The sequence below is a fragment of the Phyllobates terribilis genome, unplaced genomic scaffold, assembly GCF_046119375.1.
Source record: "Phyllobates terribilis strain yellow unplaced genomic scaffold, ASM4611937v1 Scaffold_5__5_contigs__length_657084704, whole genome shotgun sequence".
In the NCBI taxonomy this organism is placed as follows: domain Eukaryota; kingdom Metazoa; phylum Chordata; class Amphibia; order Anura; family Dendrobatidae; genus Phyllobates; species Phyllobates terribilis.
The window spans coordinates 469,441,609-469,457,817 of NW_027362765.1; the positions used below are offsets into that span (position 1 = coordinate 469,441,609).

The 16,209-nt window shown below is 40.2% G+C and overlaps 1 protein-coding gene across 35 annotated transcripts in view; it reads left to right on the forward strand.

Moving 5' to 3' along the window:
- Nucleotides 1-16,209, forward strand: part of ANK3 (ankyrin 3) — a 762,832-nt gene that overhangs the window by 657,930 nt on the left and 88,693 nt on the right. For 33 of the 35 annotated variants that reach the window (XM_073685429.1, XM_073685434.1, XM_073685432.1 and 30 more), the window contains one exon: nucleotides 13,597-13,720. In XM_073685429.1, coding sequence (XP_073541530.1) covers nucleotides 13,597-13,720 — 124 coding nt within the window. Of the gene's footprint in view, nucleotides 1-2,289; nucleotides 2,697-6,452; nucleotides 6,544-13,596; nucleotides 13,721-16,209 lie in introns of those variants that run through there. The other 2 variants (XM_073685451.1, XM_073685452.1) reach the window with 2 other exon arrangements.

A 16,209-nucleotide genomic window follows, 5' to 3' on the forward strand; every position in this document is an offset into this window, starting at 1 on the left:
GGCTTATGAATCTATATCGTAGTATACATAAACTTTTCACACGTCCATGTCTGTTTTGCTTTCAGAACAAAAAGGGACTTTATTTAACCGGTGTGATACGATTTTCATCTGTTTGGGATCCTTGTGTCCACTTTTTACCATTCATGTGTCATTCATCTTTCTTGTGCGCAAAAAAAAAATCAGATGGAGTTTTCCCAAGCAGTTATTCTGTGAAAAACAGACAGTACACAGATGGTTAATGATTTTCCTCCAATAAACTTGTATACATAAATCTGCACAATTTAAGCCCCGCTGCGGTTTTGTAACCAGCATTCCCTATTGATTTTAATTAGGATAAAAGTCTGTGCGCTCTGTAACACGTGTTATTCACTAGGAAACAATAGGAACACTCCATGTAGGGTTTTTTTTTACATCTGAGATCATAATAATGCACTCTAGATTAAAAATAGTTCAAATAACATTTTTGGGAACAATTTCTATAAAAAGCACCCCTCCCCCACTAAGACAAATAATCAATGGACGAAGTAATACAGTTAGCCTGCTGCTTCATTTTAACGCTCGCACCACTCCAGAGACGTTCACCATAGAATTTTTTAGATTATTTACCTTTAGGTATTGTGAGACCTGTGAGACCAAAAAAATTACAACAAATCAATCGCATCTGGCGTCCTTTTATATTTCAGAGATTTTAATAGACTGTTATTTTATTTATTTTTTTTTACAGTACTACAAATAAGCCCTCTATATTTTTGTGTGCGAGAAAAAGAGTTTGATTTTGATCAGTAATTTTAATTTGATTTTTTTTTTTTTTTTTTTTTTTTTTTTTTTTTTTTTTTTAGCATTTGATTGTTATCCTTTTTATTTTGAAGGAACCCGGAGGATTTGCCCCTAAAATAAGATTTGTTTGCAGATTTATACCCAATCGAAATTAGATAAAACTGCAAAAAAATGTTTGCTCCTTCCGTAACATAGATGAAAATTCGGCAGATTTAAAAAAAAAAAAAAATTCTCAGCTTGTTTATGGGAGTTGTTAAACTTTTATTCACTTGCCTTCTATCGTATTGCATCTTGAGTTCAAAACTGCATGGAAAAATCAACACCATCTCCCAGTGGTGCAGCATAGGGGAAGCCACAGAGGCGGCTGCTCGTGGCACTAAATTCTTAGGGGTACAAAATTTCATAAGAAGAAAAAAGAAAAAGTTTCAGTGGTGTCCTAGCACTAAAGGTCTGGGGCAGTGCACATACAGTGGCGTTTTGGTCATATGCTTCCAATGTCCACAAGAGTGCCATGCGTGCCGTGAGGGTGCTCCGACTAGGACATTATTTGTTTTAAGGGGACACTTTGGGGGATATTATTACTGAGTTAGGGGGCACAATACTTGCCTTGCCCTGAGTGCAGGCGGCACTCTACCACTGCTATCTCCGTCCTATGTGAACTTACGCTAACACAGTATTCTCCATTCTTTAACTTTTGAAACTTCCAGCAGGACCTGACAACTGCCAATGGATACGTATTAGATCATTTTTCATATTTTCTGACAATCTCATAACCCAAACGAATCTTTATAGGTATTTCTAGTTAGGCTATGTTCACACATCATGGTTTTTGATGCGTTTTTTGATGCAAATTTTCATCTGCGTTTTGCAGTACCAGCAAAGTCTCATGCACACATCATGTTTTTTTTTGTTCAGGATTTTGTGCCTTACGTGTTTTTTTTGCAAAATAGAGCACGTCACTTCTTTCAGTGTTTTATCAACATTTTTTCAGTGTTTTTTCACCCATTGGAAGTAATGGGTGGTGAAAAAAAAACGCTGAAAAAACGCAGGTGTCAAGTTTTCAACATTTTTTCAGCGTTTTTTGTGCCTAAACCAGAATGAGATTTTTTGTTTTTCACTGAATATGTATGTTATGTACATTCATAACAGACAAAAGGAAAGTGAAAAAAAAATGCTGAAAAAACGCACCAAAAAAAAGGCAAGAAAAAAACAACAAAAATCCTGAACAACCTCCTTGGCAAGAGATCAGGTTTTGCTGCAGAAAATGAACACAGAAAAGACCATGATGTGTGAACATAGCCTTAAATGTAACTGTTGCAAGAAAAACATCTGGTAACGTTGTATACTTTGCAGTCTAAATATTATGGTTGCAGATTATTAGCACTACAAACTCCCTGAACTACTGCGTTACAGATGTCCCTGACTAGTGCCTGCAGCGGCAGAAAGGGGACTGTACCTTTAAGGCTCAGATTACGAGAAAAAAAAAAGTCCACACCCCCTAGCAGATACCTATTTACATACAAATACTTGCAGGGATCATTATTTACCATTCACTGCCTGCAAGAAGTTTTGGTATCCAATCAGGAGCACTTTTCAATGGATGTGTGCAGGGAAGATCATATGCCACACTGTGGATGATTGCTGGCTGTCTGTTTTCCTGGTGGGGGAGTTGTTTGTGTCACTCTATATTGTAAAGCGAAATTTAAAGGGACTTTGGTCTTTGTGGATTATTTCGGCTGAAATGTCTGGAACATGTCACTTGTCACATGGAGAAGTTAACATGACCCTGTGGAATTAGTTTCTTTCCTGCACTGTTTTGGATTAAATTTAATTCACCGCTTAAGGACTACAAGGAATTTCTGCAGGAAAAAAAAAAGGAACATCTTGTAACTCCGCTCAGATGGCTCTTCTTCTAACAAGTAAGATTTCTATACCGTACTTCACAGGCATTGACCTTCCCGGTGGCCGTAAAATATGCTGAAAGAAGCTCTTAAAATAAATTGGGAGAGGCGGAAAGATGATCCATTCTTTATAAGTAGACATGTATGTGCTGGGTATTTTTAGATGTTTTTTGGCCAGTTAAACAGAGTCCATCAGCGGCTTCCTGAATGGAAACTGTGGCTTTGACTTACCCCTGTAAACCAGAATGGAAAGATGGAGATTGCTTTAATTACCAGTCTCTGTACAGGGTAATAGCTGGTTGTATAATAAGGCAGGGAGAGAAGCTAGTGCCCTGAACTTTGCTTTACCTGTTCGCTCGCAATGGAAAAAACAATTACAGTGAAAGTACAGATAAAGGTTCTAGTCCTGTGTCACTGCTGGAATGTGCTGCTGGTAACCTGAGGTGCAACTCCGCTGGTAAGGGTGAAGGAATTGAAAAAACGTGGCACCTTCCCTTTAATGGATAATAGATCAGCGTTTTGTAGGACTGTCATATGTGTGTGTATTAAGTTGGGGTCACACCACCGTTTATTCCGAGAAAATCGGTTATTATAATCACACTCTGATTGGAGTTTGATCAGAGTGGGATCCGATTTTCTCAGATGTGTAAAAAAAAATAAATAAAAAAAAATTCTCCATTGGTAATCGGACTGCATTCAGATGTCATCCAAGTGAAGTCCGATTTTTCCCACGGATCCATAGACATGAATGGCTGAGTGCCATCTGATAATTGGATGCAACTGGTGCATGCTGCGATTTCTTTTTTTTTTTTTCCTAGGACCACTCAATCCAAGGTAAAAATTGGTAAAACCACAGATAGCGCTCATCTGAATGAGCCTTTAGACACGTGATATTTATGTTGGTAGAGAAAAAAGTTGTGTTGGAATGAATGAATGTCCCGGGGTATTGGGAACAAGTTTAGCTATAGCCTATATTTCAGGATAATGATGGTGAAGTTAACGTTCCTTGAAGCTCTATTATGTAAAAGGAAAGATTCCAATTATAATAGATATTGGATGCTGCTGATGATTATTGGCTGCTGATGAAAATCCCTAATTAAAGTGGATCCAAGCAACTCAACGGAACCTGATGGACCTCATTTAAAGTCAGTTGGGTGCACCAGGCGCCATTGGTATCATCATCTAATAGATCTGACCCTGTGTCCTTGTGTCCTCCCGAAGACAAAACTACAAAGTTTAAAAAACACATAAAAAAATGCAAACTTGCAAACTTTTGATGTGGATTTTGAAGAGGCTCTGCACCAAAATCTATGCCAAACAACTTAGCGTGAATACTTCATAAGTCGACAGGGTCCATGAGGCGCTGTTGGTATCTGACTTTCCTTCTGATTAGGGGCCAGTTGCGCCTAAAACGCGGAAGAGACGTCTATATCTGCTATTTGTTGCATTGCATTGGATACATGCAAGGTTTTAATTCATTTTGGCCACCGGCTTTGGCTTTCCCTTTCTGCCTTACTTCCTAGTGTGGTGTATGTTGTGGTGTTGTATGCTAATTACGAAAGCTCTCCTGATGGGCCGAGATGTGTCATGTGATCATAGCCATAGTTGTTGCCTCCTCTGATCTCGTCATGGGTGCTGCTGTACAGAATATATTATTATGCAGAGGCCCGATTTCCATCAGTGTTCTGGATCAGATTTTCATCATTGTTTATATCATTGATTTTTCATCAGTTTTTCTCATATGCAAAAAAAAAGATTTCTCAAGTTTGTAGCAAACAGTGAAAACCTCACAGCACCAAGATGCCATCCGTGTTCTGTCTGCATTGTTTATGGTCCCATAGACTTAAATTGGTCAATTCAATCCATGACTAAGATCAAAAACAGACGTCTTGCTTTTGTTTTGTTTTTTTGCGGATATGACATATGGACAGTCCCATAGACTATTATGGTTGTCTTCTACCAAGAAAACCACTGATAAACCATGTTGGCCGATTTATTATTGTTAGAACAAATGTGTTGCTGATTTTGTGGCACATACTAATATATATAGTGCATCTCACTAAATTAGAATATCATCAAAAAGTTAATTTATTTCAGTTCTTCAATACAAAAAGTGAACAGAGTGATCTATTTCAAGTGTTTATGTCTGTTAATGTGGATGATTATGGCTTACCGCCAATGAAAACACAAAAGTCATTAAATCATTATCTCAGTAAATCAAATAATTAACAAAAAACACCTGCAAAGGCTTCCTAAGCATTAAAAAGGTCCCTTAGTCTGTTTCAGTAGGCTCCACAATCATGGGGAAGACTACTGACATGACAGATGTCCAGAAGGTAGTCATTGACACTAATGAAAAGTAAAGTTTGCATTTCATTGGGAAATCAAGGTCCCAGAGTCTGGAGGAAGAGTGGAGAGGCCACAATCCAAGCTGCTTGAGGTTTCCACAATCAGTGATGGTTTGGGGAGCCATGTCATCTGCTGGTGGAGGTCCACTGTGTTTTATCAAGACCAAAGTCACCGCAGCCGTCTACCAGGAAATTTTAAAGCACTTCATGCTTCCCTCTGCCGACAAGCATATATATATATATATATATATATATATATATATATATATATATATATATATATATGTGTGTATATATATATATATATATGTATATATACAATATACAACTATATATATATATAATATAGTACTACAGGTTCTTCTTCTGCCCTTGTTACCTTGTTAGTACAGCTGTCCCCACTGACTGCATAGGTCTCCCTTCCACAAAATTACAGCTGATGGAGGAGCATGTGACCCAACCAGTCATCAGCATCCTCCACCAATTAAAAAGCACTGAACATGGGAAAGCTGTTTTCCAATTGGATGAGGCTGATGGACAGGTCCGGTCACATTCTTCTCTATTCTGCGAACAGTAGAGCTGATAGATAAAATCTGCATTTTTCTGCAACATGAAACTTGTAAAGCAGGTATTAGCTACTGGCCTTACACCTGATATGGAACTACAACTCCCAGCATGCTGTACAGCTACAAGGAAGGTTGTAGTTTCTCAAATAGCTGAAGTGACACAAGGTGCTGACCACTGCAGTAGAGTGTTGGTCATTGTAAAAAGTGCTACTGTTGTCCATATGGTCCCATGTAGGGTATGGCACTTCAAGCTCAAGTGAATGGAGAAGAGCTGCAGTACCGTATACAGCCCGTAGAAAAGAGTGGCGCTGTTCCTGGTAGAAAACAGTTATATTTTCCTAATCTCCTACAACCCTGTCATTTTGCTTCTAGTCAGTTTGGTATCCGTTTTTTGTTTTTCTGTATCTCTCATGCATTATTTGATATCATGGATCTAAGGGGAAAGGTTTCTCCTTGTGGAGAGTGACATTCCAGGCCTGGCATGTCAGAGTGAGAAGACTTATACGCCTGCATGCTCCTCTGGGAACCTGAAGAGACAATTTGCATATTTGAGATCATGTCATGTGTTTGACTACAATAGCAAGATCTTTCCAAATAGATATTTTATAATATATATAATTTGTTCCAGTGAAAAAGAGATCCTTTGACACAAAGTCCAACAGACAAATATCCACTTAAGGGAATTATTGTGAGATTAATTAAAGATCAGGCAAGAAATGTTTTAGGACATTAATATTTTGAACACAAGCCGTAATGAGTAAAGGAGCTCAGCTGCTGTCTGCACTGTGAGCATAGCCCAAGGTGCTCAAATACACTAGATCTTGTTTGCAAAGTAAAGTAAACATTTCAACATTGCTTTTATAAACCATTATAGTACACTGAGCACTAATGACACTGGTCTGGAGCTGGAGCGCGAGGGTAGTTAACCATTGTATGGGCAGAAACCACTGAGTGAGTATTGCTTGTCCATGAAGATGAACAGTAGTGGTGTATATAGTTTAATGTATACATTTATTTTCCTCTGGGCTAGACTATATCTAAACTCAAACAAGAGCACACAGGTGCTCCCTACTAAAATCTTAAGGCCCTATATAAATTGGATGAAAATCAGCTAAAATTGCCAATTTTGATGAAACTAGGTGACAATCTGATTTTTATAGGGCAGTTGAAATATCAAGGCCCGATATGTCTGATTTCAGAAGTGTTCGGCTGACAGCTATCGTTGTGCAAGACTTTTCTGTCAGTAGCTGTCTCCCCTCTGCCCTTTGAGATCACATTTGTCGTGGGTTTATCGTGACAGACAGGGGCCAGAAGACCGCAGCGTCTGATTTCATATTCCTGCACTGATCAGAAGAACTTGTCCTTCATATTAAACGGTGCAGGTTTCTGTTAGCAGTGCAGGGGTTAAACTGTTCAGGTTGGAATCTCTGAAGCTTTTCTGCTTGGATCTCTCATCTTAGCTCAGCTGTTCAGTGTTGGCCACTCCCCTCTTTAATATATATATGTACTCACCTCTGGCAATCTGGATTGCCACTGTTAATTTCATACTACTTGGTGATGAGTCAGTTGTTGGTAGAGGCGTTTGGAGAGTTGATCTGTAACTGTTTCTTGGTGTTTAGGCTGTGTGCAAATCCCCATCCTCTTCTATTTGGTTTTCCTTCATTTTCTCCCCAGCGTTCCTCTGTCTGTGAGTGCATATTTGTTTGATTGGTATTTTCATTTATCCCTATACGTCCTCCCTTATTAGTCTGGTTTGTGTATATACATACACTATTACTCCCCACTTTCCTAGGTAGGGGAGGGGGATAGACATAGGGCTGATTACAAGAGTTCAGCAAGGTACGCAGCCCCGGCGTCTTCACCATCAGAAGTAATCCTTTAACAGGGATAGCTAGGGCGCCCGTAGCGGTAGGGTCAGGGAAGGAGCCCCTGGGTAATCCGACAGCAGAGTTGTGACAACATGGATGCTTGGTTGAGCCAAGGAGTTTGCAAGGATCGCTGTCAGCCGAATGACTGTTTGGCCAACAACTATCTTATGTCTATGGCCAGCTTTACCCCAAAAGTATATGGAAGAAATTGCACATCTGTCTTGATCCTCATTCACTGCTACTATTGCATATCTTTTATAAAGTAAATGACCCTGAAGTTGCATAAAAATGGCATTTATGCAAATATCTGTTTCAGATACATCTGTTACATGTGAAATTGTTATCAAGCGTGCCTGCAACTTTTCATGGACAGAAGGGAAGTGTTTAAAGTAAATATTAAGATCAAAGTAAAAACATACCCTCATAAGTACCAGCAAGTAGAAACAGTTTTCATGTGACAGCCTGTAGTATGGAGTCTACCAAGTCCATTGTGAAACTAGAGGTGAAGGTTAAAGGGAATTTGTCAGTAGGATTTCATCCCCCAAACTTTACATGTGTATATAGCTCTTTCAAAGACAAGTCCAGCCTTACCTTTATATGTCCAGTCCCTTCCTCCCTTACTGAAAAATCTGCATTTGAATCGATCTGCAAATGAGGCTGAATGTATGTAGTTTGTATTGTGAAATTTGGTGACAGATCCATTTTAAAGGGATGAGAAAGCCTAGTAGATGGACAGCATTGAGACAGGGGGTGGGGAAGTGGGCACTTTCCCAGGGCCCCCATCCACAAAATGGGCCCCTACCATGTCCCCACTCATCCATGAAAGGAGCAGGTGGGCGACTTCCTGTAATTAATCTTTGGACTGCAGACTCAGAGATTCAGAGAAGGATATGAAGCCTCCACTTTCAGTGCAGCCTTTCCCTAACAGAAGAAGAGGCCGAGCAGTGTGCAGTGCACTCCAGACCTCTGCTGCCGCAATGGAGCAGAAGATAAAACTGGGCAGTGTGGCACTCAGGGAGTAGAAGGCATCTCTGCCTCTTCTTCAATGATTCTTCCCGAGTCTCTCGCTGCACAGTGTTATTTGCATCTCCATATTGGCGGCAAAGGTCAGGTGCACCACACTGTTAATTGTCATTTGCAGCTGTTTTGCAGCCATCAAGGTAGAGGTCAGGAGCGCACAGCGCACATCTGCTCTACTTTTTCTCCATTGGGGGCCATCATACTGTGTGGGAGTTTGTGGGGCCATCATAGGTGTGGAGCTTTGCGGGGCCATCATACGGTGTGGAGCTTTGTGGGGGCCATCATACGGTGTGGAGCTTTGTGGGGGCCATCATACTGTGTGGAGCTTTGTGGGGGCCATCATACTGTTTGGGGGTTTGTGGGAGCCATCATACTGTGTGGAGCTTTTGTGGGAGCCATCATACTGTGCGGAGCTTTTGCGGGGGCCATGATACTGTGCGGAGCTATTGTGGGGGCCATGATACTGTGCGGAGCTATTGTGGGGGCCATGATACTGTGCGGGCCATGATACTGTGTGGAGCTTTGTGGGAGTCATCATACTGTGCGGAGCTTGTGGGAGCCATCATACTGTGCAGAGCTTTTGTGGGGGCCATGATACTGTGTGGAGCTTTGTGGGTGCCATGATACCGTGTGGAGCTTTGTGGGGGCCATGATACTGTGTGGAGCTTTGTGGGAGTCCTCATACTGTGCGGAGCTTGTGGGAGCCATCATACTGTGCAGAGCTTTTGTGGGGGCCATGATACTGAGTGGAGCTATTGTGGGGGCCATGATACTGTGCGGGCCATGATACTGTGTGGAGCTTTGTGGGAGTCATCATACTGTGCGGAGCTTGTGGGAGCCATCATACTGTGCAGAGCTTTTGTGGGGGCCATGATACTGTGTGGAGCTTTGTGGGGGCCATGATACCGTGTGGAGCTTTGTGGGGGCCATGATACCGTGTGGAGCTTTGTGGGGGCCATGATACTGTGTGGAGCTTTGTGGGAGTCCTCATACTGTGCGGAGCTTGTGGGAGCCATCATACTGTGCAGAGCTTTTGTGGGGGCCATGATACTGAGTGGAGCTTTGTGGGGGCCATGATACTGAGTGGAGCTTGTGGGAGCCATCATACTGTGCGGCGCTTTTGTGCGGGCCATGATACTGTGTGGAGCTTTGTGGGAGCATCATACTGTATTGGGAGTCACTATATATTTTTTTTTAGTCTGGTGGGGCACCGAGGGGAATCATATTGTTTTGGGCCACTATGGCAACATCACATTGTGTTGGGTGTACTATGATGCATCATACTTTCTGTGGTCACTGTGGAGTCATCATATTTTAAGTGTGGGGGTACTGCGTGGGTAATACCTTGTGGGGTGTCATTTTGTGAGGGTGTAATTTTGGGGGGCATCATTCTCCATGGTGGCGATGAATGAATGGGGTATCATAAGTGGGTGAGAACATTTAGGGGCTTCAACAGGGGCAAAATTACTGTACAAGTGCAGCAATACATGTACTTTTCTGTGGCTTTAAAAAATGGGAGGTATGCCTTTTCTTTAACGTTACCCCACCTACCTTAGTGAATATCTTGTGGGGAGTGTAATTAAGGGGGGCCCAATAAGGACTTTTACTAGGGGGCACCATGATTTCTATGTGCGCCTCTGCTGTGCACGACAAGGGAAACAAAGGTATACAGTACACCATATTATTCAATTTTTTTTTCAGTTTTCTGGCGTTCACCAGGCAGTATAAATTGTATATTACCTTTTATTCTTTGGGTCAGTGTGGCTATGGCAATACAGAAATTATCTACAATTTTTTTTCTCAATGTTTTTTACTACTTTAGTAATAATTTTTTACATTTTTCTATTGAAGGTGTTGTGTGAAGGCTTGTTTTTTTGGTGGGATGAGTTGATCTTTTCTTTGGTTATTTTTTAATGCTTTTAATTGTGTTGTTTGTCAGCAATTCTACCATTTCTGTTATTCTTTTTTTGTGCTCATCATCATCATTAAATAATATGGTTTTTATACAATTCTGGCTATCACAGATACCAATTTTGTTTTTTCTTTTTTCTATAATAAGTAAAGATTCTACGTTCCCTTTGCCCTTGTGATGAGTGGAGAGTGAGGACAACTGATGAACTGTTTTTCAAGTAACTTGGTTGTAGCCTTGAAGAACACTGCTTTGTGTTATGTTTTAATTCATAGATGGTGATTTTGCCCTTTTCTGCTTTGCGTGGCTGCTTGGACACTTATAGATTGTTACTAGCCAAAAACCCACTTTAATACTCTGAATTGATTGCAGTGCAGTATTTCTACCACTAATTTGCCTTTAAACTACATACAAGTTTCTTACAGTACGTTATCAGATGTAAACATGTGAATGCATAACATATCCTCCCTATTTTGATATAAAATGTATCTACTTTGGTTGTGATTGTGATACATATTTGTTTATATTTGTATCACAAAACAAAATGAGATCATAGTATAAACTCCTCAGAATGACTCCCTCCCCCCTGCCCTTTGTTGTATAATACATGAGGATACAAATATTTGAAGAGCCAAATGAGGAATATGGAAAATGCTTCCAGAATATTGATGAGTGATGCATCCTATGCTTTACATTGATGTTGTATGGTCATTCATTCTAAGTTCTGAATCGTGTCGTTGTGGGCTTATTATGTTGTTTATGGGCTACAGTTTTCTCCAGATATAAAGAATATCAAAAACCTGCCGAAACGCAATAATTAATTGTGTTATCAACCAGAAAGGTGTCATAGAGATCAGGCTTTTCCTGTCAGATCCTTTTAAAGGGAATCTATCAGTAGGATCAACCCTCCTAAACCATCTACATGGGCATGCAGGTCATAGGAAGCTGAATAAGATGATACCTTGTTATCTGCCAGCTGATGTCTTATTCCGGAGATATACTTGTTTTCTTATATGTAAATGAGCTGTTCAGGACTATGGGCCAGACATAGATCTACATGAGAATCTGCTTCCAGAGCTTATTGTAAATGACAGGGGGAATCACCAGTGTGAGACATGTAACTAACACAGGAGAAATAAACTTTGTCTTCTTACAAACACATTTGCTGCAGCTCTCACAGCTCTGCTGTATTGTAACAATATTGCACCAATGTCTGCCTGTGAGGTGGAAGCTGAAAATGAGAGGAACCTGCAGATGTGTTAGGTATAATCACACACAGCTCTGCAGTGAGAGCAGGAGAGCAGAGAGCGACCATTACACATCACACTGGTAACCATTATATGTCTCACACTGATAACGCCACCTTCATGTAAATTAATCTCTGGAGGCAGATTCTCATGCAGATCTATGTCCGGCCCATAGCCTGGAACAGCTCATTTACATATAAGAAAAAACGTGGATTTCTCTGGCATAAAACATCAGATCACAGATATCAAGGTATCACTGTATTCAGCTTTCTATTTATTCAGCTTTCAGATTCCCTTTTAATTTAGTTTAAAGGCTAACATAGCACAGAGGCAACAACCCCCCAACAAACAGTAACTCTACCCCTTAGATCCAAGAAAGTCCATCCCTTTGTTAAAGTAAGACTCAAGCGCTGGGATATCGCAAAGAGCAATGTGTCATCTGATTATAGTCCCTAGTCCAGTCCTCTATAAAGTCCTCCCCAACAGTAAGACAGGGGAAAATCTTATGCTGTCATACATATTAGATTGTCATCAAGTCATACTAATATCAGTGGGATCTGGGAATGAACACAAAATGTGTATGGCTTACATACTGAACATTATCTCGTGGCTGCCAGCAGTCACAAACTTGCTCAGACGGTCCCAATTTTTCAAATTCAGCGCCAGCACATTTTGGGCTATCCTAGACTGAAAAGTGTCTTGGTTTAGGTAAGTCCTACTCAAAAGTGAGCTGTCTCGTGTGTGTCAGGGCATTCCTAGGAGGAACAAGGCTTTCCCGGATAGGATTAGGTGTATGACTTACCATCTCCAAGATCCTATCCCAATATATAGTAGGTATAATAATAATAATATTAGCAAATACTTCCAATTAGAAATGTAGTATTGTTCTTCTGATTCACTATGTCACTTACCCCATGTGCAGGGCATTGCATTAGCTTAGGTATCCATGGTTACGACCACTCATATCGTGACAGTTAGTTAGTAAATTAGTTTGTTGTTAGTGGTCATAACCATGGATACCTAAGGTGGCTCAGTGGTTTGCACTGCAGCCTTGCAGCGCTGGGGTCCTGAGTTCAGATCCCACCAAGGACAACATCTGAGAGCAGTTTGTATGTTCTCCCTGTGTTTGCGTGGGTTTCCTCTGGGTTCTCTAGTTTCCTCCCACACGTCAAAGACATACTGATAGGGGAATGTAGATTATGAGCCCCAATGGGGACAGTGATGATGTCTGTAAAACGCTATGGAATATGATGCCGCTATATAAGCAAAGCATAATAAATAAATAAGATGATTATACTCAAAAAATTGGATTGATATGAGGAAAGGTGTTTCAAGCATCAATTGCCCAAACCCAAGACGGACAGTTTTGGTACAATAGTCAATATGGTGTCATTGAGATATGTGTTTGCTTTATATTGCAAACAGTGGAACCTGCAGCAAAAATCAGAAAAAAATTGGTGACATTTGAACATCTAAAACACATTGCATAAAATCCGTGCAGATTTTCTTTTGTCTTTTTTTTTTTTTTGTAGCAGGTAAATAGGGCATTGAAAAACCCATTGACTTGCATGGTGTAGCAAACATTGCGGTCGATGCACAATGAATCTGCCACATGAAGAAACATGGGCTGTGTTGAATATAAAACATAATTACAAAGCTTAATACATATACAGTATCCGTGCATTCATAATATGCAATATGAGGTTTCAGTACAGAACTACATCTTGCATGTTTTTAGCCATGTATCCTTGTACTATGACATCCAGAGGCTCAGTTATCTATGTGTTTTCCTGTTGCTGGTGCACATTATTGAAATTTCTGTAAGGAAAATGTCCCAGGGCTGTGTCACATCATTGATTAGATGTCGGAGTGCTCACAATGATGATCTAGTAACCCATCATCATCATCAGGGCTGGTATAAGCTGCTGCTTGTAGCTAAACCGTCCCTCTTCTTTCTTAGGTGAAGATGCAATGACAGGTGACACTGACAAATACCTTGGACCACAAGATCTCAAAGAGCTTGGGGATGACTCTCTGCCCCAAGAAGGATACATGGTCTTCAGCCTAGGAGCCAGATCGGCCAGGTAAGTCCAAGGATGCTAGTATTGTATATCATGATACGCCATTAAATTACATTTTTCCATCTTTTTTCAGTTTCGAGCACCTATCTCATAGTCACAAAACTTGTTTATATAATGCCTGGAAATATAATCTGTGAGCATATTGCATTTGAAAGTATAGTTAGAATAAACCCTGTGCAGCATATATATTTATTTATATATATATATATATATATACCAATTATTGCATCATGCTTGCTGGAGTCTGTGGGATTTAGAACAGTTTTTAGCAGCAGCCATATAATTAAATAATTTTCTTTATTTCTGTCTTGGCTTCCATAAACACATGCATGTGGAATCATGTACCATATACCTGGAGCAGAGATCCCATAATTAACAATTCATCTGTAGGCACATACTAGTATATGGTCATATGAACTTATTGCTATTAAATATGCACCGCAAAAAGTCCATATATGTGTACATATAGAATATCAAAAGCCCATATACAGTATGTATACATATAGAATATCAAAATATGTCGTGAACATTGGAACCCTCACAACCTTCGAATCCTCACCCCATTAGAGGATCAGGAGAACATTACAATGTATCATATTGTGTGAGTGCCTAAAACCTCTACATTGCATTACATCTATATGACACAAGACAGCATGGCAGTAGATAAGTGCAGTTTACCTCTGAAATCTTAGCAAAGACTTCCCACACTTATAGTCACCGGCAGCCCCATACGATAGGTGCAGAATACTCAAAGATGCAATCTTCCATGTGCTATTGTCAATGTTGGTGTTGTTCTATGTGGTAGAGGGGCCATTGGACCACTCTTATGGTATGTGCCCACTATGGGTTTTTTTCAGGTAGGTTTTGAGTTGCTCCGCTCCAAAACCAACCTGAAAAAGCGCAGAAAAAAAAAAAGCCTTAAAAGAAAGAACATATGTATTTCTATGGAAAAAAAGACTCACTGTTCAGTTGTTCATGCCTTTGGAGCGTCATTTATCAGTTTTAGACCTCCAAAGACGGCAAGCGGTTTAAAGAATTGAGCTGGGCATTTTTGGAAGATACTCCACACTTAAAATGCAAGTCAATGGGAAGGCTCAAAAGACTCTCGGGCATCATTGGAGCATTTCATCAGCATGTTTGCTTGAAAAAAACACTAGCCGTTTCTTCATTGTTGGAGTTAAAAAAAAATCAGTAAAAAAAAGATGCCCCAATAACGCAAAAAAAAAATGCTCAAAGAATCACCAATTGTAAAAAAAACTCAAAAAAAGACGGTTCGGGTTACAAAACACCCAAAAATGGAGTTCTTCCTGAAGTGTCTTTTGCTTGAAAAACTATTGTTTTTGGCCACCTGAAAAAGATGCCATATGCACATACCCTTAAGTACCATGGCCCAGGTGTAACTGCTATCCATTATAACCTCATGGTAAGGTTAGGTAAACCAACATGATCCACTACGCTACCTACAAAAAAAATGATGCTGTTAAACGAATACAAAAAATTGTATCAATATAGCTTAAGACGGTTATCCAAGTGTAGACAACAGACTCTTACGTAGGAGGTACTGCCATATTTTGTGAAGCGGTGCCGTTCTAATTTTGTTCTTTAGCTTTATTTCAGTATGTTCCCTTTATAAGGATTCACTATATGAATAGACACGCTAACTATTTCTTTGCTGGCATTTCTGAACAGACCGAACACTCATCAGTGTATCAGGATATTACACTTTGCCTGTGGAATTGGGGCCTGTTAAATCTCTGCTGTCTGAGATATCTGTACTCTGGAGCCCTGCGATTGTCGGAGACATAGCCATACATTCTCTATGAAGATTACTCAAAGCTCAAAACAAAACCCGGCTCTGTGTTGGTGGAGGAGATTACCGCCGGTGATTCGGATTACAGTGGTGTGTTTGCTGATGGGCCAATCTTGAATCCAATAATGCCGCCTTTCAAAAGTTAAAGCCCTGCAGACTTTTCCCTTGAAAAAGAAAAATTTCACATGATATGATATAATATCATTTTCTACGAGTTGTCAGTACATAACAGTTTAGAAAAATTGCACAACTGTGGAAAAAAGGTTTATTATTGTAGAAGCTCAACTCAGCAGTTTTTTGGTAGTAGTGAAATTTTATGAAAATTGCGAAAAATGGAACCACATCTCAGAAGCCATACATTCTCCAGACTCCCCTCCAACAGATAATGTCGGTGGGGAGAGAAGAATGCAGTCTGTGGAATTTCAGCCACCAGTCCATTGTCCGATGATTTGAGACAGTGGCTGTCATACAGCAGTGTTCCTCAACTCCAGTCCTCAAGGCCCACCAACAGGTCATATTTTCAAGATTTCCTTAGTATTTCCCAGGTGATAATTGCATCACCTGCACAGGCAATAATTCCATCACCTGTGTAATAGTAAGGAAATCCTGAAAACATGACCTATTGGTGATCCTTGATGACTGGAGTTGGGGAACACTGTCATAGAGGACACCAGAATACTCG